A 25,165-nucleotide genomic window follows, 5' to 3' on the forward strand; every position below is an offset into this window, starting at 1 on the left:
GCAGGTTCATGCGCACGATCCTTAGCAAGATTCCGAATGACGAACAATTGAGGAAAGGGCAGAGCTGTGAACTCACACTGGTTGCAGCTCAGTCCAATCCAGCCTGCGGGGCATGAGCAAGATCCTGTCACATGGTCACAGCGAGCGCCGTTCCGACAGTCGCAGACCTGACGGCACTCCAGGCCGTGGAATCCATCCGGACAAGCTGGAGAGTAAACATGAGCAAAGTACAGTCTATACCAATGCCTACAGACAATGTTATGGATGGTTGCATTTCTTACATTAGTGGCTAGAAGATCCATTTTGCTGAATTGGAAAGAGATTAATCCTCCCACCACATTTCATTGGTTCTCTCAAACTATGTTGTGTTTAAACTTAGAAAAAATTAGAAGTGTTATTTATGATCCCGCTATTAAATTCAAAAAGACTTGGAGGCCATTTATTCAACACTTCCATATGATGTAATTTGACCTTTTCCAAACCTATTCTATTTCTTTTTAATATACATTGAGAGGAGTGGAGTCAACGACACTAATGGTTCTCTTTTTATGTTACATAACAGCCCATGTCTTTTTTATTTAGTTCAGTTGGTTAACATTGTTTAGGTTAGTTTTTTTCTTTTGGTGTATATTTTTATATACATTTTCTTTTTTCATGATTTTTTTTATGTATATTATATTTGTATCCTGTACGATTGGGAGGTTTAATATTCATGTGTCAACTGGGTTTATAATTAAATATGTTAATTATAACAATATAATCCCAATAATTTTGTCTCAATATTATGTTATGTTTACCATTATGAAACCAATAACAAGATTGAAAAAGAAAGACAATGTTATGGGGATCTTCACCTCGCTGAAACACGGCAATTTATTCCTTAAGATCTGCAATCACGGAAGGTAAGACGAGATGCAATTCTTTTTGTGTCACTAATTCTATCTCTCACCAGTTGACTCATTTTCCGAGTGTAATCACTGGACCTACCTCGCTCACAGTATGTTCCGAGCCAACCTGCTGTACAGTTACATGCTCCGCTCACATGATCGCACGCGGCCCCATTTTCACAGTGACACCGATATCGGCAGCCAGACCCGTAGGTACCTTCAGGACACTCTGAAAAGGGAGAAAAATGCCTGAGGCACCATGATTAAGTTATTGTTGGGTGAGACATTACAGGTAGGATATTACTGGACCCTGTGACAAGGGAACTGAGACCTTGTGATCAGCTATTATTAGACTCAAGCCTTAGAAACATAGAAACATAGAAAACCTACAGCACAATACTGGCCCTTCAGCCCACAAAACTGTGCCAAACATGTCCTTACCTTAGAAATTACCTAGGGTTACCATAGCCCTCTATTTTTCCAAGCTCCATGTACCTGTCCAGGAGTCTCTTAAAAGACCCTATCGTATCCACCTCCACCACCGTCGCCGGCAGCCCATTCCATGCACTCACCACTCTCTGCTTAAAGAAACTTACCCCTGACATCTCCTCTGTACCTACTTCCAAGCACTTTAAAACTGTGCCCTCTCGTGTTAGCCATTTCAACCCTGAGAAAAAGCTTCTGACTATCCACACAATCAATGACTCTTATCATCTTATACACCTCTATCAGGTCACGTCTCATTCTCTGTCGCTCCAAGGAAAAAAGGCCAGGTTCACTCAACCTATTCTCATAAGGCATGCTCCCCAATCCAGGCAACATCCTTATAAATCTCCTCTGCACCCTTTCTATAGTTTCCATATCCTTCCTGTAGTGAGGCAACTAGAACTGAGCACAATACTCCAAGTGGGGTCTGACCAGCGTCCTATATAGCTGCCACATTACCTCTCAATCCCACGATTGATGAAGGCCAATGCACCGTATGCCTTCTTAACCACGGAGTCAACCTACACAGCAGCTTTGAGTGTCCTATTGACTCAAACCCCAAGATCCCTCTGATCCTCCACACTGCCAAGAGTCTTACCATTAATACTAAATTCTGTCATCATATTTGACCTACCAAAATGAACCACCTTACACTTATCTAGGTTGAACTCCACCTGCAACTTCTCAGCCCAGTTTTACATCCTATCAATGTCCCTCTGTAACCTCTGACAGCCCTCTACACTATCCACAACACCCCCAACCTTTGTGTCATCAGCAAATTTATTAACCCATCCCTCCACTTCCTCATCCAGGTCACTTATAAAAATCACGAAGAGTAGGGGTCCCAGAACAGATCCCTGAGGCGCACCACTGGTCGCCGACCTCCATGCAGAATATGACCCGTTTACAACCAGTCTTTGCCTTCTGTGAGCAAGCTAATTCTGGATCCACAAAGCAATGTCCCCTTGGATCCCATGCCTCCTTGCTTTCTCAATAAGCCTTGCGTGGGGTACCTTATCAAATGCCTTGCTGAAATCCATATACACTACATCTACTGATCCACCTCCATCGATGTGTTTAGTCACATCCTCAGAAAATTCGATCAGTCTCATGAGGCATGACCTGCCTTTGACAAAGCCATGCTGACTATTCCTAATCATATTATGCCTCTCCAAATGTTCATAAATCCTGCATCTCAGGATCTTTTCCGTCAACTTACCAACCACTGAAGTGAGACTCACTGGTGTATAATGTCCTGAGCTGTCTCTACTCCCTTTCTTGAATAAGGGAACAACTTCCACAACCCTCCAATCCTCTTGAACCTCTCCCATCCCCACTGATGATGCAAAGATCATTGCCAGAGGTTCATCAATTTCCTCCCTCGCTTCCCTTGCGAGGGGATTATCTATCATTGGGACTAAGGCGGGTTACAACTGAGGTGAAACACTGATACTAGGCCATTATTGAATTCTAACTGTAACTGTAGGTTGAGATATTCTAACCAAATTAATCACTGGGTTTATGGCCCTGTGACTGAGTTACCAGCGGGCTTTGATACCCTGAGTGGGTGATTGCCGTGCCTGAGATGTTTTGACTGGGCTATCATTGAGCTGAGACACTGTTACTGGGATATCACTGAGAAACAGTAGTAACTGGGTCATCCGTGGGCTGAGAGACAAGGTGACTAGGTTATCACCGGGTCCTAGGCAATGACAGGTTAAGACTGGTCCAAGAAACTAACCAGGTTTAAGTCTGTGACACTGCAACTGAGTGAGGTCTGGTAGGAGACTGAATATTCCCGTATAAAGGCTGTCTTTAGGAAGCAGTGTTGTGTTAACAAGTTTAAAAGATTTTCTCAGACTGAATTATGAGACACTTAAATCTCCACACTCCTGCTGTCTATTATTAGCATAACTTATATTAAAGTATATTCATCAGACAACCTGTTTCTGATATTTGGAAATTACTTTAGATATCATAACCCAATTGGAATAATTAATTGATTTATTATTGTCAATATGAATCAAGGTATACTGTTAACAGATCGATTCATTACACAGTATATTGAGGTAGAACAAAGTAAAACTAACAGAGTGCAAAGAAAGTGCCCTTTGAGCCACGCCACCCAGCAACCCCCAATTTAACCCTAGCCTAATCACAGGACAATTTACAATGACCAATTAACCTATCAGCTGGTACGGCTTTGGACTGTGGGAGGAAACCGGAACACCCGGAGGAAACCCACGCGGTCACGGGGGAGAACATACAAACTCCTTACAGGCAGTGGCGGGAATTGAAGCTGGGTTGGTGGTATTGTAAAGTGTTGTGATACTGTGCTGCCCCGATTTGACAATATGGTACAAGGTCACAGCTAGATAGACCATAATGGAATTGCAGTAGAAGGCAAGTGAAGGATTCCAATTCGTGTGATCAGAGTTTGGGTTGACATTGGCATTGCGTCTTCACTCTTAAAGCCTTGCCTCATTTACATAGGACTTCTTTCTGAGTGGGAAACTCAGAGACTTCCTAGTCAGGAAAAGAGCACTACAGATGCTAATATTTTGATCTACTGTGGCAGTAACCTGAATACAATTGCTTTGGCTCTTCACCTCACATTGATGGTGTCTCAGTGCATGCATCTAATGCGCTGTTTAATGATGGAAAGGTCCTCTCTCCACCACAGCCCCACAACCCCCACACTCCAATTCAAAATATGCCAGGAATCCCTTGGATCCAACTTGGGTTCTGCTGTTCAATTTAGAGCACACCACTTCTGAATCAAAGTCATTTGTCTGCCTAATTGTCAGCTCAGAGGAGTCCACAACGACATCTCAGTTTCCTACTATACTCCCAAGGTAACATTTATGTCTAAAAATGAAAACAATTATGCTATGTATGGAATCTTGCTCCATTGGAAACCTGACAAGAATACCCCACTCTTTGCACACATAAGGTCCCAATATACGGATACTTATTATTATTTGTACTGTTCATCTTTGGAATCCAGTTTCACCGACACTTGGCAATACATCTCAGCATTTTAAACGCTACAGGAGAAGGTCACGAAAGTGCCACTGTTGCAAAGGTATTTATTACTCTTCTCCTTTCATCACTTGATTTGCTCTCTGTTGAACTTGGCAGAAAACAATGCCCTCTTAAGTGCCATAGAGCTCGGCCAAGCAAACTCGCTGGGACAAATTGCATGCTAAATCTTGCCCAGATGTGAATTATTTCTATATCCTAATGGTTGCTTTGATGAGAAAAGCAGTTCAGCATCAGAAATGGGCTGAGATTAATTAAATCAGAGTACAGCCACACAGAAATGGCAGCGATCCCAAGTCCAATGTAGTTATGCGGAACACATTCAGTCTTAAGATACAAGACATAAGACATAGGAGCAGAATTATGCCATTTGGCCCATCGGGTCTGCTCCACCATTCCATCATGGCTGATTTATCAGTCCCATTTTCCTGTCTTCTCCCCATAACCTTTGACATATTGACTAATCAAGTACCTATCAACCTCCACTTTAAATACACCTAATAACATGGCCTAGGTAGCCGCCTACACCAATGAATTCCACTGACTCATCACTCTCTGGTAAAGAAATTCCTCCTTATCTCTGTTCTAAAGGAACATTCTTCTACTCTGAGGCTGCACCCTCTGGTCCTCAACCTCCTCCCTGTAGGAAATATCCTCTCCACATCCACCCTAACTAGACTTCTCAATATTTTGCAGGTTTCAATGAGACCCCCTCCCCCTCTTCCTTCTAAACTCCAGCGAGTACAGGGTCAGAGCCATCAAATACTCCTCATGCGTTAACCCTTTCATTCTCAGGATCATTCCTGTAAACCTCTTCTGGAACCTCTCCAACGCCAGTCCATCCCTTCTTAGATAAGGGGCCCAAATACTGCTCGCAGTACTCCAAGCACAGTCTGTCCAATGCCTTATAAAGCCGCATCAGTAGCTTCTAAAAAACAGATAACTGAGGAGGTTATTTTTTTTCAGTGGGGGGAGTGATTTTATTTTATAATTCTTTAAGATTAACATAAAAAGATTCTTTTACTAGAACATCATCTGCATACTAATAAGCCATTCAGGAAAAAATTCTCTATTTGGAGAATGGTAAGAATTTTTCCACTGCTGTTTGTGAGACCCTGTTGTGTTAATATAAGCTCCCCATGTTATGGCAGTACAACTCATTGGACCTACGGTTAGAGATACAAATCACTTCATCTTACAAGCACAGCTTGGCCAGTGAATATCATAGAAACATAGAAAATAGGTGCAGGAGTAGGCCATTCAGCCCTTCGAGCCTGCACCGCCATTTATTATGATCATGGCTGATCATCCAACTCAGAACCCTGCCCCAGCCTTCCCTCCATACCCCCTGATCCCTGTAGCCACAAGGGCCATATCTAACACCCTCTTAAATATAGCCAATGAACTGGCCTCAACTGTTTCCTGTGGCAGAGAATTCCACAGATTCACCACTCTCTGTGTGAAGAAGTTTTTCCTAATCTCGGTCCTAAAAGGCTTCCCCTTTATCCTCAAACTGTGACCCCTCGTTCTGGACTTCCCCAAAATTGGGAACAATCTTCCTGCATCTAGCCTGTCCAATCCCTTTAGGATTTTATATGTTTCAATCAGATCCCCCCTCAATCTTCTAAATTCCATCGAGTACAAGCCCAGTTCATCCAGTCTTTCTTCATATGAAAGTCCTGCCATCCCAGGAATCAATCTGGTGAACCTTCTTTGTACTCCCTCTATGGCAAGGATGTCTTTCCTCAGATTAGGGGACCAAAACCGCACACAATACTCCAGGTGTGGTCTCACCAAGGCCTTGTACAACTGCAGTAGTACCTTCCTGCTCCTGTACTCGAATCCTCTCGCTATAAATGCCAGCATACCATTCGCCTTTTTCACCACCTGCTGTACCTGCATGTCCACTTTCAATGACTGGTGTATAATGATACCCAGGTCTCGTTGCACCTCCCCTTTTCCTAATCGGCCACCATTCAGATAATAATCTGTTTTCCTGTTTTTGCCACCGAAGTGGATAACTTCACATTTATCCACATTAAATTGCATCTGCCATGAATTTGCCCACTCACCCAACCTATCCAAGTCACTCTGCATCCTCTTAGCATCATGGATTCCAAAAGTAGCTTGTCCCGTGAAGCAGTTTGATTTTAGAGTCTAAAGCCGAGAACTGAATTTCACTTATCCTTATTGGTCTAAGAGGATGTTGCTTGGTTGGCATCCGTCTGTCTCGAAAGACAATGGGTGACTTGATAGAGGTATTTAAAATTATGAGGGGGATAGATAGAGTTGACGTGGATAGGCTTTGAGAGTGGGGGAGATGCAAACAAGAGGACATGAGTTGAAAGTTAAAGGGCAAAAGTTTAGGGGTAACATGAGGGGGAACTTCTTTACTCAGAGAGTGGTAGCTGTGTGGAACGAGCTTCCAGCAGAAGTGGTTGAGGCAGGTTCAATGTTGTCATTTAAAGTTAAATTGGACAGCTGTAAGGACAGGAAAGGAATAGATGGTTATGGGCTGAGTGCAGGTCGGTGGGACTAGGTGAGAGTAAGAGTTCGGCATGGACTCGAAGGGCCGAGATGGCCTCTTTCCATGCTGTAATTGTTATATGGTTATATATGATCATCATTACAAGCCTGGGCGGAAGGTATGGAGATCCTGAGATGCCCAGTCGTCAAGATGCCCCTCTTGGCTTCACTGGAGTGGTCCAAAGGAAAGTGAAGCCATACGTTTGGCACCAGCTTGGCTGCAGGAGCTGCCGGAAGGATGTTCAATGACATCCAGTCACCTGAGGGGCTTCCCTCGGGATTTGCTGTCTGGATTTACTCCCGCAGCCTTTGTCTCCACTGATGCTGCCCACAAGGCTGTGGGGCTATTTACCCGTAGTTGGGGATCTGGTTCACGAGCACCAGGGCGTGTCCACAGAGCGGTTCAGGCAGCTGTCAAAGATGCACGAGAGAAAGCCAGAGAGATCATGAGGGAGGAAGCAATGGAAATATGCATTCATGAGATTAGAGGAAAGATGGAGCAGGATTGTGTGTTGAATGGCCTGTTTCTCTGTTTCCAATGTATACAACCTCTGTGATTTAGTTAATTACCAAATGCATACAATAATGGTAAATGAACCCTTAAGCTTAGTGGCTGAATTAGAAAAAAAACCATCGGTGGATGTTCAGCTTAAATGTTTGCATGGAAATCATTCTGTATAGATTTTGAAGTGTTTGCATCCATTTTTGTTTTAAAACGCATCGATCAGGAAATTGGATTGGACATCTCCTGTGGCAATTCACCCTGATACAGTATTATTTCTCGGTGTGATTATCACGGAGTCAGCTCACATTAACATTGCTCAGCTATGCTCTAGAGAACAGTGTGTGATGGTTTGACAATGAAAACAAAAACATCAGAATCAGAATCAGGTTTAATATCACTGGCATATATCATGAAATGTGTTGTTTGGTGTGGTAGCAGTACAATGTAAAACATAATCGATTTTTGGTGCAACTGTAATGAAAACCAATTTCCCTCGGGATCAATAAAGTATGACTATGACTATAACAATAGAAAAAACATGAATTACTGTAAGTGTGTGTATATATATATATATATATATATATATATATAAATCATTAAATTAAATAAGTAGTGCAAAATAAAAATTAACAAGTAATGAGGTTGTGTTTATGGGTTCAATGTCCATTCAGAAATCGGATGGCAGTGGGAAAGAAGCTGTTCCTGAATCGTTGAGTGAGTGCCTTCTGGCTTCTGTACCTCCTTCCTGATGGTAGTAATGAGAACAGGGCAGGGAGATTAGCGAGGGCTACTGAGGTGACTTTAAACTAGAATGGTTAGGGGGTGGGAATCAAATTAAAGAGGCTAGGCGTGAGGAGGTTAGTTCACAACAGGGGGATGGGAACCAGTGCAGAGAGAGAGAGGGGTGTAAAGTGAGGGTAGAAGCAAAAAGTACTAAGGAGAAAAGTAAAAGTGGCAGGCCGACAAATCCAGGGCAAGCATTAAAAAGGGCCACTTTTCAACATAATTGTATAAGGGCTAAGAGAGTTGTAAAAGAGCGCCTGAAGGCTTTGTGAGTCAATGCAAGGAGCATTCGTAATAAGGTGGATGAATTGAAAGTGCAGATTGTTATTAATGATTATGATATAGTTGGGATCACAGAGACATGGCTCCAGGGTGACCAGGGATGGGAGCTCAACGTTTAGGGATATTCAATATTCAGGAGGGATAGACATGAAGGACGGGGAGGTGGGGTGGCGTTGCTGGTCAAAGAAGAGATTAACGCAATAGAAAGGAAGGACATAAGCCGGGAAGATGTGGAATCGATATGGGTAGAGCTGCGTAACACTAAGGGGCAGAAGACGCTGGTGGGAGTTGTGTACAGGCCACCTAACAGTAGTAGTGAGGTCGGAGATGGTATTAAACAGGAAATTAGAAATGTGTGCAATAAAGGAACAGCAGTTATAATGGGTGACTTCAATCTACATGTAGATTGGGTGAACCAAATTGGTAAAGGTGCTGAGGAAGAGGATTTCTTGGAATGTATGCGGGATGGTTTTTTGAACCAACATGTCGAGGAACCAACTAGAGAGCAGGCTATTCTGGACTGGGTTTTGAGCAATGAGGAAGGGTTAATTAGCAATCTTGTCATGGGAGGCCCCTTGGGTAAGAGTGAACATAATATGGTGGAATTCTTCATTAAGATGGAGAGTGACATAGTTAATTCAGAAACAAAGGTTCTGAACTTAAAGAGGGGTAACTTTGAAGGTATGAGACGTGAATTAGCTAAGATAGACTGGCAAATGACACTTAAAGGATTGACGGTGGATATGCAATGGCAAGCATTTAAAGGTTGCATGGATGAACTACAACAATTGTTCATCCCAGTTTGGCAAAAGAATAAATCAAGGAAGGTAGTGCACCCGTGGCTGACAAGAGAAATTAGGGATAGTATCAATTCCAAAGAAGAAGCATACAAATTAGCCAGAGAAAGTGGCTCACCTGAGGACTGGGAGAAACTCAGAGTTCAGCAGAGGAGGACAAAGGGCTTAATTAGGAAGGGGAAAAAAGATTATGAGAGAAAACTGGCAGGGAAAATAAAAACGGACTGTAAAAGCTTTTATAGATATGTAAAAAGGAAAAGACTGGTAAAGACAAATGTTGGTCCCCTACAGACAGAAACAGGTGAATTGATTATGGGGAGCAAGGACATGGCAGACCAATTGAATAATTACTTTGGTTCTGTCTTCACTAAGGAGGACATAAATAATCTTCCAGAAATAGTAGGGGACAGAGGGTCCAGTGAGATGGAGGAACTGAGCGAAATACATGTTAGTAGGGAAGTGGTGTTAGGTAAATTGAAGAGATTGAAGGCAGATAAATCCCCAGGGCCAGATGGTCTGCATCCTAGAGTGCTTAAGGAAGTAGCCCAAGAAATAATGGATGCATTAGTGATAATTTTTCAAAACTTGTTAGATTCTGGACTAGTTCCTGAGGATTGGAGGGTGGCTAATGTAACCCCACTTTTTAAAAAAGGAGGGAGAGAGAAACCGGGGAATTATAGACTGGTTAGCCTAACGTCGGTGGTGGGGAAACTGCTGGAGTCAGTTATCAAAGATGTGATAACAGCACATTTGGAAAGCGGTGAAATCATTGGACAAAGTTAGCATGGATTTGTGAAAGGAAAATCATGTCTGACAAATCTCAGAATTTTTTGAGCATGTAACTAGTAGAGTGGATAGGGGAGAACCAGTGGATGTGGTATATTTGGATTTTCAAAAGGCTTTTGACAAGGTCCCACACAGGAGATTAGTGTGCAAACTTAAAGCACACGGTATTGGGGGTAAGGTATTGATGTGGATGGAGAATTGGTTAGCAGACAGGAAGCAAAGAGTGGGAATAAATGGGACCTTTTCAGAATGGCAGGCGGTGACTAGTGGGGTACCGCAGGGCTCAGTGCTGGGACCCCAGTTGTTCACAATATATATTAATGACTTGGACGAGGGAATTAAATGCAGCATCTCCAAGTTTGCGGATGACACGAAGCTGGGCGGCAGTGTTAGCTGTGAGGAGGATGCTAAGAGGATGCAGAGTGACTTGGATAGGTTGGGTGAGTGGGCAAATTCATGGCAGATGCAATTTAATGTGGATAAATGTGAAGTTATCCACTTTGGTGGCAAAAATAGGAAAACAGATTATTATCTGAATGGTGGCCGATTAGGAAAAGGGGAGGTGCAACGAGACCTGGGTGTCATTATACACCAGTCATTGAAAGTGGGCATGCAGGTACAGCAGGCGGTGAAAAAGGCGAATGGTATGCTGGCATTTATAGCGAGAGGATTCGAGTACAGGAGCAGGGAGGTACTACTGCAGTTGTACAAGGCCTTGGTGAGACCACACCTGGAGTATTGTGTGCAGTTTTGGTCTACTAATCTGAGGAAAGACATCCTTGCCATAGAGGGAGTACAAAGAAGGTTCACCAGATTGATTCCTGGGATGGCAGGACTTTCATATAAAGAAAGACTGGATGAACTGGGCTTGTACTCGTTGGAATTTAGAAGATTGAGGGGGGATCTGATTGAAACGTATAAAATCCTAAAGGGATTGGACAGGCTAGATGCAGGAAGATTGTTCCCGATGTTGGGGGAGTCCAGAACGAGGGGTCACAGTTTGAGGATAAAGGGGAAGCCTTTTAGGACCGAGATTAGGAAAAACTTCTTCACACAGAGAATGGTGAATCTGTGGAATTCTCTGCCACAGGAAACAGTTGAGGCCAGTTCATTGGCTATATTTAAGAGGGAGTTAGATATGGCCCTTGTGGCTACAGGGATCAGGGGGTATGGAGGGAAGGCTGGGGCGGGGTTCTGAATTGGATGATCAGCCATGATCATAATAAATGGCGGTGCAGGCTCGAAGGCCGAATGGCCTACTCCTGCACCTATTTTCTATGTTTTTATGTTTCTATGACCTGGGTGAAAGGGGTCCTTAATGATGGATGCCACCTTTTTGAGGCTTTTCTCCTTGAAGACATCCTGGATACTACCAATGTGATTTTTTAAAGTAAGACTATCTCACTATAATGCCTCCTTATTTGGCATCATATTATCCGCTTACTGTGTGTCAAATGGCTGTTGTGACGCACCTAGTGTGGCAGTGTAGTGGATAGCACTTGTCACTCTCACTTTCAGCTCTCACCACTGGCCAGCAGGCTTGCAAAAAGGAGAGCTGAATGTGTAAGTCTCTCCCTGCCAGTGTATAGTCTCCCCAACAGCAAGCCTCCTGCAGTGCCTCCTCGCTGGCGACACATGGAAACTGAACTCCTTTCGGACTCAGGCTGAACTACAGAGGACAGGAGGGAGGCCTGGCCCATGCACACATGGCACGCAGGCCCACCAGCGTGTCGACACACCCTGGTGCTCATGAACCAGATCCCCAGCTATGGGTAAATAGCCCCACTGCCTTGTGGGCAGCCTCAGGAGAGACAAAGGCTACTGGAGTAAACCCAGACAGCAAATCCGGAGAGGAGCCCCTGAGACAGGTGGACGTCATTGAACATCCTTCCGGCAGCTCCTGCAGCCAAGCTGGTGCCAAACATATTGCCCCATAAGCTTTCCTTTGGACTACACCAGTGAGGCTGAGAGGGGGATCTTGGCGACTGGCTATCTCAGGATCCCCATACCTTCCGCCCAGACTTGTGATGATCATCATCATCACCCACTGTCCTTCGAGACAGACAGATGCCAAGCAAGCAACATCCTCTTAGACCAACAAAAGGTCAGAAGGCAGGGAAGTTTGGCCAGGTGGATTCAGAATTGGCTTGCCTGCAGAAGGCAGAGGGTGGTGGTGGAGGGAGTACATTCGGATTGGAGGGTTGCGACTAGTGGTGTCCCACAAGGATCGGTTCTGGGACCTCTACTTTTCGTGATTTTTAATAACGACCTGGATGTGGTGGTAGAAGGGTGGGTTGGCAAGTTTGCAGACGACACAAAGGTTGGTGGTGTTGTAGATAGTGTAGAGGATTGTCGAAGATTGCAGCGAGACATTGATAGGATACAGAAGTGGGCTGAGAAGTGGCAGATGGAGTTCAACCCGGAGAAGTGTGAGGTGGTACATTTTGGAAGGACAGACTCCAAGGCAGAGTACAAAGTAAATGGTAGGGTACTTGGTAGTGTGGAGGAGCAGAAGGAACTGGGGGTACATGTCCACAGATTCCTGAAAGTTGCCTCATAGGTGGATAGGCTAGTTAAGAAAGCTTATGGGGTGTTAGCTTTCATAAGTCGAGGGATAGACTTTAAGAGCCGCGAGGTAATGACGTAGCTCTATAAAACTCTGGTTAGGCCACACTTGGAGTACTGTGTCCAGTTCTGGTCACCTCACTATAGGAAGGATGTGGAAGCATTGGAAAGGGTACAGAGGAGATTTACCAGGATGCTGCTTGGTTTAGAGAGTATGCATTATGATCAGAGGTTAAGGGAGCTAGGGCTTTACTCTTTGGAGAGAAGGAGGATGACAGGAGACATGATAGAGGTATACAAGATATTAAGAGGAATAGATAGAGTGGATAGCTAGCCCCTCTTCCCCAGGGCACCACTGCTCAATACAAGGGGACATGGCTTTAAGGTAAGGGGTGGGAAGTTCAAGGGGGTTATTAGAGGAGGGTTTTTTACTCAGAGAGTGGTTGGTGCATGGAATACACTGCCTGAGTCAGTGGTGGAGGCAGATACACTAGTGAGATTTAAGAGACTACTGGACAGCTATATGGAGGAATTTAAGGTGGGAGGTTATATGGGAGGCAGGGTTTGAGGGTTGGCACAACAATGTGGGCTGAAGGGCCTGTACCGTGCTGTACTATTCTATGTTCTATAAAAATAAGTGAAAGTCAATTCTCGGCTTTAGACTCTAAAGTTAAGCTGCTTCACGGGACAAGCTACTTTTGGAATCCATGATATTCTCTGACCAAGCCGTGTTTGTAAGGTGAAAATGATTGGTATTTATATAGCACCTTCCATAACCACAGGTCCAATGAGTTGCACTGATTTAACATAGGGAGCTTAGATTAACACAACAGGGTCTCACAAACAGCTGTGGAAAAATTAACTACCTGAGGTGAAGCGTTAGTGACGTTAGAAAGGGAATAGATTTTCCCTGTTTAGTCTGCATATGGACAGCATGAATTACTTTTCCAAGTGTATAGCAATTCCCCCGAGGAGTGTGGTCTGGGAACTGAGTAGCACACCTACAGTATATCCATGTGCTCCTTCCCTTCTACCATTTGGTTCTTGAACCAACCTGCACAACCCTAATCATCAGCCCAGCCCAGTAGAGCAACACCCTCTCCACTTTGTACTACAATAGACTTTACAAGGTTCAAGACTATTTAAAGCCAATTCCAGAACAAAAATGTATAGGAGAACGAAATAATCAGGATCTGACAAAGCACAAAAAAACAAAATAAGACAGAGAATACATTAATAAAAACCATAAATTACAATAAAAATTAAATATTAAAAATGAATTAAATAAGCAGTGCAAAAGAGTAGGGGAAAATACTGAGGTTCATGGGTTCATTGTCTATTCAGAAATCTGATGGTGGAGGAGCGGAGCTGTTCTTGAAATGTTGAGTGTGTGCCTTTGGGCTTTTTGTACCTCCAGGATGGTAGCAATGGAGGAGGAGGACGGGGATCCATAATGATGGATGCTGTCTCTTTGAGGCATGAGTCCTTGAAGATGTCCTGGATGCTGGGAAGCCAAGGGCCCATCATGGAGCTGGCTGAGTCTACAACTTTCTGCAGCTTATTTCGATGCTGCGCAGTGCTCCCCCACCCCCCCCATACCAGATGATGGTGCAGGCAGCTAGAACGTTCTCCTTGGTATACCTGTAGAAACTTGCGAAAGCCTTTGGTGACATACCAAATCTTCTCAAACCCCTAATGGAATACAGCCACTGTAATTACTTCTTTGTAATTGCATCAATATATTGAGCCCAGGATAGATCCTAAGAGATGTTGACTCCCAGTAACTTGAAACCACTTACCCTTTGCACTCCTAATCCCTCGATGAGGACTGGAGTCTGTTCCCTCAACCTACCCTTCCTGAAGTCCAGAATCAATTTGTTGGTTTACTGACATTGAGTGCAAGGTTGTTACTGCAGCACCATTCAACCAACCTTCCTGTACACATCCTCGTCACCATCTGAAAGTGGGTGGAGCTGTTGATCAGCCTTACTGTTTGGGGAATGTAACTGTTTTTTTGAACCTGGTGGTCCTGGTATGGATGCTATGATGGGAATAAGCCAAACAGTCCATGAACAGGGCAGGTGGCCTTTTACCGGCACCTTTCTGTATATATTATGTTCTTTCTTGTACTGTATAATTTATGTTTTCCTTTCGAATGTTGTGTCTTTGATGCTATATACTTGTGGTGTAACTGCAAGTAGGTCATTTCATTACACCTCTGCATACATGTACTTGTGCATAGGACAATAAACTTGATTTTGACTTTGTTATAATTAGAAATGAGAAGAAGTCAATCAGATTCTTGACATTTGTTCTAACAAGACGATGCTCAGTTCTCGTGGAGCAAGTTGATGAAGTGACCTTCAGCCTTGTACTTTCTAAAGGTACTTACTCTGGTCACAGCGTTGGGCAGTAAAACCTGCCTCACAGATGCACTGTCCAGTGATGGCATGGCAGCTCCCATCACTGTTCCTGCAGTCACAAGCGCTCAAACAGTCTGGACCCCATTGGCCGGCATCGCAGGCTTAAAATAAACAAAAACAACAGTCATTGTCCTGGGCTATGTACCAACAAGACTCAGAATTTACTGGTTGCACTTGCCAGCACACACATAGTCAATACAGATAGATAGGATAGTTAAGAAAACTTATGGGGTGTTAGCTTTCATAAGTCAAGGGATAGAGTTTAAAAGTCGCAATGTAATGATGCAGCTCTATAAAACTCTGGTTAGGCCACACTTGGAGTACTGTGTCCAGTTCTGGCCGCCTCACTATAGGAAGGATGTGGAAGCATTGGAAAGGGTACAGAGGAGATTTACCAGGATGCTGCCTGGTTTAGAGAGTATGCATCATGATCAGAGATTAAGGGAGCTAGAGCTGTACTCTTTGGAGAGAAGGAGGATGAGAGGAGACATGATAGAGGAATACAAGATAACAAGAGGAATAGCTGGAGTGGATAGTCAGCACCTCTTCCCCAGGGCACCACTGCTCAATACAAGAGGACATGGCTTTAAGGTAAGGGGTGGGAAGTTCAAGGGGGATATTAGAGGAAGGTTTTTTACTCAGAGAGTGGTGGTGCGTGGAATGCACTGCCTGAGTCAGTGGTGGAGGCAGATACACCAGTGAAGTTTAAGAGACTACTAGACAGGTATATGGAGGAATTTAAGGTGGGGGGTTATATGGGAGGCAGGGTCTGAGAGTCAGCACAACATTGTGGGCCAAAGGGCCTGTACTGTGCTGTACTATTCCATGTTCTAATATCTTGGGATTACCACTGACTCAAGTTTTAAGCTGGGCAAACATATCAACACTTGAAAACCGGACTGGCCAGTGGATGAACAATCTATAGCCTTAAGACTCCTCAAAATGGTTCAACAATACTCAACAGTCTTCTGAGTGTTCATCAGTACCACCCATCTCAATAGGGCATCTCCAGTGCTCAAACGTGCAGAGTGCCTCCGCCTCTGAACTCAGTGCCCATCTTTTTAACCTCTGCCAGGCCACGGCCATGAGAGATGGAACTTATAGGACACTGCCCAGGAGCTCCAACCTGTGAACATTCCAGCTAAGGAAGGAAAGGAGAAATGATGGGGAAAGTCTCACCACTCAGTTTTCATCCTCATCACATACTTCGCCTTCCGTCTCCTCCTGACCACGAGTACACCATCAGCACAGAGGTGAGTAGTCCCATATAAAGCCTTAGGGACAATGAATACAATCTTACATTGTCCCAATACAGTCCCTTTCCTAGGGCACTTTATACTGCGTTGTAGCATCCAGCACGTTAGTAATGTGAGCAACACACACAAAATGCTGGAGAAACTCAGCAGGTCAGGCGGCATCTGTACAGGAAATGAATAGTCGTTGTTTTGGGCTGAGACCACCTGACTTGTTGAGTTCTTCCAGTGTTTTGTGTGTCTTATTCAAGATACCTCGTATCTGCAGAATCTCTGGTGCCATTAAAAATATGAACTGGATTGTTACAACCTACCAGTTTTGGCCATCTTAGGTTTTATGCCTTAATAATAACCAGAGTATATGGAACAGACCAAACTATAGAATAAATTTAGATTCAAATTCAGCTTTATTTACCACATGTACATCGAAACGTACAACCAACACACCCAAGGATGTGCTGGGGGCAGCCCACACATGTTGCCACAAAAAACGTGCCCACCATGTTTAGAAGAACAGCACAAGCAGCAAAAACAATAACAAAACAAAGTAACACAGCAAAACAAGCCCCTTTGCCATCCTCTCAGCCACTCACACATACAGACAGATCTCCAAGCCCAGGACAGGCCACTTCAGGGCTTCCAGTCCTTGGGCGCAGGTTCATTTGTGCCACTTCCTGTAAGGAGCTTGTACGTTCTTCCCCCTGGTTTTGTCCGGGTGCTCCGGTTTCCTCCCACATTCCGAAGACGTACAGGTTAATAGTTCAATTGCTTAGGTCACATGGGTGCAATTTGGCGGCGCAGGCTCACTGGGCCAGAGGGCCTGTTACAATTTTGTGTCTCTAAACTGAACGCGGGGTACTGAAAGTCTGCCCCAACAGGCTGTGCATGTTAGGATAACTGGAGCTTTCAGGACCGGGGGGTGGGGGATGGGATTTGCTTCAGGTTTCAGGGAACATGTTGAAATGCTGGGTGAAAGTTGCAGAAATGGTCATTTATGACATAACCAGTATTGTAGAAGGCTCAAGAAACTTAAGGCTCGGTCAGGTATTTCCAACACAAGTACCGTATCCCGACTGTCTAATACAGATGCTGCTGTGCATTAAATAATGCTTCAGATGGTTCAGGCAACAGTTCACTTTCCATGTCACAATAAAAACTATTTGCATTGGAAAAGCACCTTCTGTATAATAAGGGTATCACACAGGTGTGATCAAGCAAAGTTAGATCGATCCAAAGAAAGACAGCCAATTGTTTTGGCAGATTATTGTTTAAAAAAGATCCTAAATGACAGAGGTGCTGAGAAGTTCTGGAGCTAGCCAACTGTGAATGGCTCCTACCTCTCCTGCAGTTGTGGCCAGTCCATCCTGGAGAGCACTTACAGCGTCCCGTGACAGGGTCACACTGCCCCTTGTTCTCACATCCACATCGCATTTGACAGCCCGGGCCATATCGGCCTGCTTGGCAAACTGCAAAAGAAAACAGACTCCAGTCAGGATTCTTGAAAATATCACAAGGAAAATATTACAGTTAACACAGAGGTTAACTTTGTCTCATTTTACACTTGATTCAATTGTTCTCTAATGTCTAACTTTGTAATAATATCCCGGTTTTCCAAGATGTAGTTGGCTGGCATTGTGGATCCCCTTTGTGTTGGGCACGTGGCCAAGTGGTTAAGGCTTCATCTAGTGATCTGAAGGTTGCTAGTTCAAGCCTCAGCTGAGGCAGCATGTTTATGTCCTTAAGCAAGGCACTTAACCACACATTGCTCTAGTGTCTGTGCAAGGAGTGGCACCCCACGCAGACTTCCAATCTGCGCCTTGTAAGGCATGAAAATGCCCGATGCAGGCCTTTCATGGTCTGAGTCAATGTTCCCCTGAGGAAAGGAAGCTGGTGGTGTCAGGTAGGAGAAGAGAAAGAAGTCTAGACAGATCTAGCAGCTGAGTTCAACCAAAGAGTCGCAACATTTGAGTTTGAGGACTAGGGGTGGTGATAGGCAAGAAGGATTAATTAGCTAAGAAGAACTTGTGAAGATCATGGAGGGCTGGGAAGAGCTGATCACTGAGTAAAACAAAACATTAGTGTCTCTGGAGCTTGAGTAAAAATCCAAAGGTGGGAGATGAAGAGCAGGGAATCTGGCAGGGTACAGACGCTGAAAGGTTAACAGTGAGACAACACAGTGAATGCAGGCAAGGCAGGTGCATTCCTTCATCACACTGTAACATTAGAGCGGTGGGAAAGATGGAAAGAAAAATCTGTACAAGATCCCAGAATCTTGTCATGGGACAGACCCCCACTCACATTTGATGAATTACAGACCCCGACCCAAGTTCTCAGCATTGTGTTGATGGACAGGTGTTACACCTGCAGTGTGGAACCTGGCGGAAATGTATTGCTGGGTTATACCAACTTGCTTGGGTGAGCTGCAGTCATTAGAATAGTGAGTAATCAGTTCTGGAGAGTTGACATCAGAAGAGAGACTCCTGGGGAATTCCTGGCAATTAACTCTGCATGATCTTGAGATCATGTTGAAATGGTTGATTTCAGCCAACTGTGCCAGAGCACAGATCTTCCCAGTTCTTCAGAATCAACAAAGTTGCATAGAAACAGGAATCTGGGTAGTGGAAATCTGAATGTTTCTCCCTTAGAAAGTTACTGAGAACAAAATCAAGAGAAATTTCATACCAGGAGTTAAATTCAGGCAGATGGCAAGGAAGTAGATCTATTTTCAGGCGCCACCTCCCAACAATGGCAAACATCGATGATGGAAATCACAATTCCCTTCATCCTTTCGCCCTTTGAAAATCAGGTGTTTGGTGTCAAAGACCCAACAAGGATTTTTTAAAGGCTCCTTGAAGAAGGTCAATATCGTCACTGACGCTTGAGAATCCCTGGTCATGAGCATTGAAGGTGGAGAAGTAACATTCAGAGGGACACTGAGTCCATCACAGGGAAAGCCCTGCCCACCATTGAGCATATCTACAAGGAGCACTGGCGCAAGAAAGCAGCGTCCTTCATCAAGAGCACCCACCATCTGGGCCACGTTTTCCTTTGTTCTAATGTGAATGCCTGCAAGAAAATGAATCTCAGGGTAGTATGTGGTGATATATACGCACTTTGATATTAAATTTACTTTGAACTTTGGGAACTTTGAGTCTATATGTTAGGATCACACAAAAGCCTGGCTCAAACACTGAACCAGCACATCCAATCCCTAATCCTCCATTTTTCTGTCTTGTTTTATTTATTTAGAGTTACAGCTTGGAAAAGGCCCTCCTGGCCCAGCAACCCGCCGATTTAACCCTAGCCTAGTCACAGGTCAATTTACAATGACCAAATAACCTATGAAGTGGTACGGCTTTGGGCTGTGGGAGGATACCACAGCGCCCGAAGGAAACCCATGCGGTTCATGGGGAGGACGTAGAAAGTCCTTACAGACAACGCAGGAATTGAATCCTGAACTCCGGCACCTCGAGCTGTAACAGCATTGCTCTAACCACTACTCTACTGTGGCGCATCCCAAATTTTTCAATCAAACACCGGCCATATCAGCCACCTCAGACACAAAGGACAGGTTTGGGGTCTGTAGTTCATCAAAGCTGCAGAAAAAGTAAGTGGGGGTCCTTTCCATGACATGATTTCACAATCCAAGATTTGTATATCAGGAAGACTGTAGGGAATATTGGGAAGCAGTGGTTCATTCCCAACATGGCACCTTAACTAAAATTGGTTAGTGACTGCCTAAAAAGTTAAGAAGATATGGTTATTATTTGAGAGGCAGATCAGACTCAAAAGACTAAATCCCCTCTTTCAGACAAGAAATATAAAGGGGAATGAATTATAGAATAAGCCAGTGTGATGGAGAGCACTCGGTAAACGTATTCTTTACACATGAGCTTTTACACACATACATTAACAATGCCTTGTCATTCTGACCGGAGGAAACAGTGGCTGAAGTTGCTTAGCACTTTAGTGCACGGGTGTTTATTAGATGCATTGAGAAACAAACTTACAAAAATTAGGGAAAATAGTGAAAACTGCCAAGTTAACAAAAAGATATCTACCAGAAAAGACAGTAACAGCTCTGTAGCTTGTCCAGTGTGAACTCAATATGTTTCTCCTATTGAGAGTGATGAGTCCCATTTATCAGGCCCCAGGGCATACCATCATTAATTACCAATAAAGTTAACTTAAGACTACACATGAATTAGAATGTGATTCACCCCACAAAATACAGGGTGCACCCCACAATCATACTGCAAAATAAATAGAAGCATCCAAACAACATATAAGCACTTACACACCCCCATTACTAAAGAAATTGAATATTCCACTGTGTATAAAGGGAAGGCAGCACAAACCCAGCCAGAGCGCGCCAGCTCGGTTTAAAGCCCATTATGAGACATTGAAGTGCGCACACGCAGCACAGCGACAGTAGATTGACAAGGCAATGTTGTTGTGCGTGTGAACGCGCGTGCATAAGGAATGTGTTTACCGAGTGCTCTCCATCACAGTCAGGAACATTTTTGAGACATAGTAAACTGCAGATGCTGGAATCTGGAGCGCAAAACAATCTGGTGGAGGAACTCAGGGGGTCGAGCAGCTTTGGGGCGGGGGGAGGAATCCAAGTCGAAACACTACAGCAAGACTGAGTGTGGAAAGGGAAAGTCTCCACTCACAGCACACACCCCCACCCTGATCTCCCTCTCCACTCTCAGTCCTGATGAAGGGTTTTGACTGAAAATATCAACGACTCTTTTACCAGCACCCCCCCCCCCCCCCCCCCCCGGTTCTCCAGACCTTGCTTGACTCACTGAGCTCCTGGAACCAATTATTTGTTGCTTCAGGAACATCTTAGTAGTTCTCTTCCACAAGCCGAGTACCTACTGTTTTGACAGAGTTTCCCAATGAATCCTGGTGGGCAGGTGCACTGGCCTGTCTCCTTACTACAGGTCCCATTGTTCTGACAGGCAGGGCAGCTGTCCTGGCAGCCCAGGCCCCAGTAGCCTGGTGGGCAATCTGTGGAGAGAAATCAAAATGGCGTAAATGGTTGCAGCAGGACGGTGGAAACATCTGACCAGAGTTGATGGTCCTTAAACTGAGACGGGGCCTAACTAGAAATGCGTAGCTACATAATTTTTCAATAAGTATTTCCAACAGTAAAGAAAATGGCCGAATAACTGTTAAAAAGAAGCTTCAATTCTGCCTGTTCCGGGAGGTTTGCAACCAGCCTTTCTCTCCTTCCGTCAGAGGTCATTGGATCACATTGTGGACCATTGTTCGACGTAGGACCAGATACCCTCTGGTACGCTGCCACAGGGAGTCTGGATGAAGAGCGTTTGCTGACTATTCAAATGCACGGGACTTCACTTCAAAGGGCTCAGCATAGATAATGAATTTGGTTCTTGGGACAAGTTATTTGCAAATAATCATGTAAAACCTGCAGAGAAAATTTAGGCCTTGCTGGTATTAATTTTAGTCGGCAGTAATACCATAAAAGTAAGCAATCAACATATTAAAGTAATCATCTCCATTCAGTGGTTATCTCTTTCAATTGTTTGCAGGTGTGTCTAGAGCTCATCACTTCAACATGGACAGGAACATGGGTAGGGAATATTTAGACAGCCCTGGGAAAATGGGACTGGCTTAGATGAGCAAATGGGTCGGCAAGTACGGTATGAGTTGGGCCGAAAGGCCTGCATTAATCTATGACTCCATGGTACTGAGGTGACCAAAGAGAACATGCTAAAGGTGGCATCCATCATAAAAGACCCCCACCACCTGGGTCATGCCTTGTTTTCATTGCTACCATCAGGAAAGAGGTACAGAAGCTTGAAGGCACACACTCAACAACTAGACTACTAGACAGATATATGGAGGAATTTAAGGTGGGGGGTTATATGGGAGGCAGGGTTTAAGGGTTGGCACAACATTGTGGGCCAAAGGGCCTGTACTGCGCTGTACTATTCTATGTTCTATATTCAACGATTCAGGAACAGCTTCTTTCCCTCCGCCATCCGATTTCTGAATGGACATTGAACCCATGAACACTGCCTCACTACTTAGTTGACTATATAATATATACACACACACTATCTGTGTTGACAGGTTTTTTCTGTTATTATGTATTGCAATGTACTGTTGTTGCAAAGCCAACTATTTCAAACTTGATTCTGATTTAGATTCTGAAAAATACCATTCAAAGATCCATTCATGGCTAAAATCAACTCAGGTTTGAAATGACTAAGTGTGGGATAAGAACAGAATTACTTGCCCAAACGTAGAGCTTTTCTGATTCACTCCTGGTTACAACACACGGTCAGAGCTAATTATCCTCAAAAAAGTGTGTAAGTGTGTCATTGCCTGAAGGAGTTAGCTTGAGTGACACTACTAAATTTTGCTTTGTATTTGAGGCTATCCTGCTTTGCGTATTACTACAGAAAGCATAATTTCTGTTATTTTCATATTTCAAAATCCATTTGTTCTTTTGATTCAGCTGAGACAACATCAGTGAAGAATGATGATTCTGAACCAACCCCTGCCCTCTCACCGTTTTTGCAGCCAAGACCAGTTCTGCCGGCGGGGCAGACGCATTCTCCAGTCATCCGGTGACACGGGGCTCCCCCACAGTCACATGTCTGCAAACAGTTGGCTCCAAACTTGTTGTTGGAACATTCTGCAATCGAGATGGCAGAGGCAATCAGCCAGCTGGCATACTATCACTTAATTTCTCCCTGTTGACTGCTGTCCCTACCTCATTCAACCAAGCTTCATTACACAGTAAAAATCTGGAACTTTACAAGACCATGACATTAGAGCCTGTCATCTGGTAAGTCTGCTGTCAAACACATGATGCTGACTGGGGATCCAGACAGACCTGTTATTAATTTTAAGTATTAAAAAAATGTGAGTAAGAGTCAGGTCAAATGTTCCTTGTACCATTATAATTCTCCCACCTTCGGACTCAGTTCTGATTGTAAGAGGCAGGCAACACAGGAGATGTAGCTCAGTATGAAATCAAATCAAGTCAAGTTTATAGTCATTTAACTATATACTTGTATACTATCAAATGAGACATCATTTCCCCAGGCCAGGGTGCACAACACAGTAGTACACCTAAGATGTATATAACACACAATAACTTATGAAACTAAGAATAAAAATTACAAATTAATTTTGCAAAAACAAACAAATTAAAGTTCATAGTTTAAAAATTGTAAGGTACAGAACAAATTAACAGGTGACACTTTGAATGCAATGCATCAGGGAGTTCAGAAGCCGCAAGACCTGAGGGAAGAAGTTGTTTCCCATCCTGACCGTTCTTGTCTCCTGCCTGATGGTAAAATGTCAAAGAGGATGCTGGATGGATGGGTGGGATCCTTGATAATTCAAAGAACCCTGCACATGCAGTACTTCTGATAAATGTCCCAACAGATGGCAGGGAGACCCCTGGTATCCTCTCGGCCATTGTCACAGAACTTTGTAAGGACTTCCCTATGAGGCACTATGAGGTAATATGATTTCAATGCTCGTTGTTGTACAGCCTGAGAAGATTACTCTTTGTAAGTTTCAGGCTAGAAGGATTGAAAAGGCAGGGTGTTGGGACCGGAGACGAGTGTCAGGCCGGTTCTGCTCACTGCTCCATGACGTTTACTCTGCTCTTCGTTGAACTGAGACTGAGGCTGCAGGCCTGCCCCAGCTGCTCCGGGCCTTGTGTCTGAGGACTCACTTTCAACCTAAATGCTATTTGCTTATTTTTATTGTTTGTACAATTTGTGTGTTTTTTTCCCTCTTCCCCCACATATTGTGTGTTTGTCAGTTTTTATTAATGGTTCTTTTGGGTTTCTTGTTTTGTGGCTGCCTGAAAGGAGACAAATTTCAAGGTTGTATAATATAGGTATTCTTTGATAATAAATGTACGAGGGGTGATTGTTAAGTTGGTGGCCTAAGGTAGAAGGAGTCAATTTTAGAAAACCTAGCACATTTATTTTTCGACATAGTTCCCTACTACATGTAAACACTTAGTCCAGCGGTCGTGGAGCATACAGATCCCTTCTTTGTAGAAGTGGACTGCAGCAGGGGTGATTGATAAGTTTGTGGCCTATGGTAGAAGGAGATGAGTTATTAGCTTCAAACTTTCTGCATTATCACTCAAAGAGTTGAACTGCACCTGCATGTAACAAGAGCATCTTGGACCTCCTGGTGGTCCACAGCAGGGATGATTAATGAGTTTGCGGCCTAAAGTAGAAGGAGATAAGTTATACAGCTCTCGTTACATGCACGTGTAGTTCATCTCTTTGGGTGAAAATGCAGAAAGTTTGAAGATCTTTCTTCTCTTTCTACCTTAGGCCATGAACTTATCAATCACCCTTGCTGTGGACCACTTTCCGGAGGTCCAAGACACCGACTTCTACAAAGAAGGGATCCGTATGTTCCACAACCGCTGGACTGTGTGTGTAAATGTAGGAAAAATAAATGTGCTAGATTTTCTAAAAAGACTCTGTCTACCTTAGGCCACAAACTTATCAATCACCCCTCATACTTTGAACTTTGAACTCTGAACTCAGAGTGACCAGATGAAAAGAGTGATTGTGCGTGTGTGTGTGTGTGTGTGTGTGTGTGTGTGTGTGTGTGTGTGTGCGCGCGCGTGCGCGCGCGCGTTTTTCAGATTCTCTAACATCTGCCTAAGTTTTTAGTGTCACATGGAAGAAAAGGCCACTTGGCAACATCTTTGAAACACCCCTGAATGTCATAGTCGCGTTGACCAATTAGAATAACCATTGTCAGTCTATCAGAAAACAGGGAGCTCAGTCACTAACAAGCAGCTCCAGCA

The 25,165-nt window shown here is 44.0% G+C and overlaps 1 protein-coding gene and 1 long non-coding RNA gene across 4 annotated transcripts in view; one reads left to right on the forward strand and one right to left on the reverse strand.

Moving 5' to 3' along the window:
* Positions 1–25,165, reverse strand: part of LOC140188732 (uncharacterized) — a 444,984-nt gene that overhangs the window by 40,932 nt on the left and 378,887 nt on the right. For all 3 annotated transcript variants that reach the window (XM_072245312.1, XM_072245313.1, XM_072245314.1), the window contains 6 exons: positions 22,883–23,008; positions 21,220–21,351; positions 17,673–17,801; positions 15,052–15,183; positions 988–1,116; positions 77–205 (listed from right to left, as the gene is read on the reverse strand). In XM_072245312.1, coding sequence (XP_072101413.1) covers positions 77–205; positions 988–1,116; positions 15,052–15,183; positions 17,673–17,801; positions 21,220–21,351; positions 22,883–23,008 — 777 coding nt within the window. The remainder of the gene's footprint in view (positions 1–76; positions 206–987; positions 1,117–15,051; positions 15,184–17,672; positions 17,802–21,219; positions 21,352–22,882; positions 23,009–25,165) is intronic.
* On the forward strand, positions 97–14,876 carry LOC140188733 (uncharacterized). The gene is made up of 3 exons (XR_011883369.1): positions 97–227; positions 819–902; positions 14,077–14,876. It is a non-coding gene; the product is annotated as an uncharacterized lncRNA (long non-coding RNA).

The sequence above is a fragment of the Mobula birostris genome, chromosome 27 (genome assembly GCF_030028105.1).
Source record: "Mobula birostris isolate sMobBir1 chromosome 27, sMobBir1.hap1, whole genome shotgun sequence".
In the NCBI taxonomy this organism is placed as follows: Eukaryota; Metazoa; Chordata; class Chondrichthyes; order Myliobatiformes; family Myliobatidae; genus Mobula; species Mobula birostris.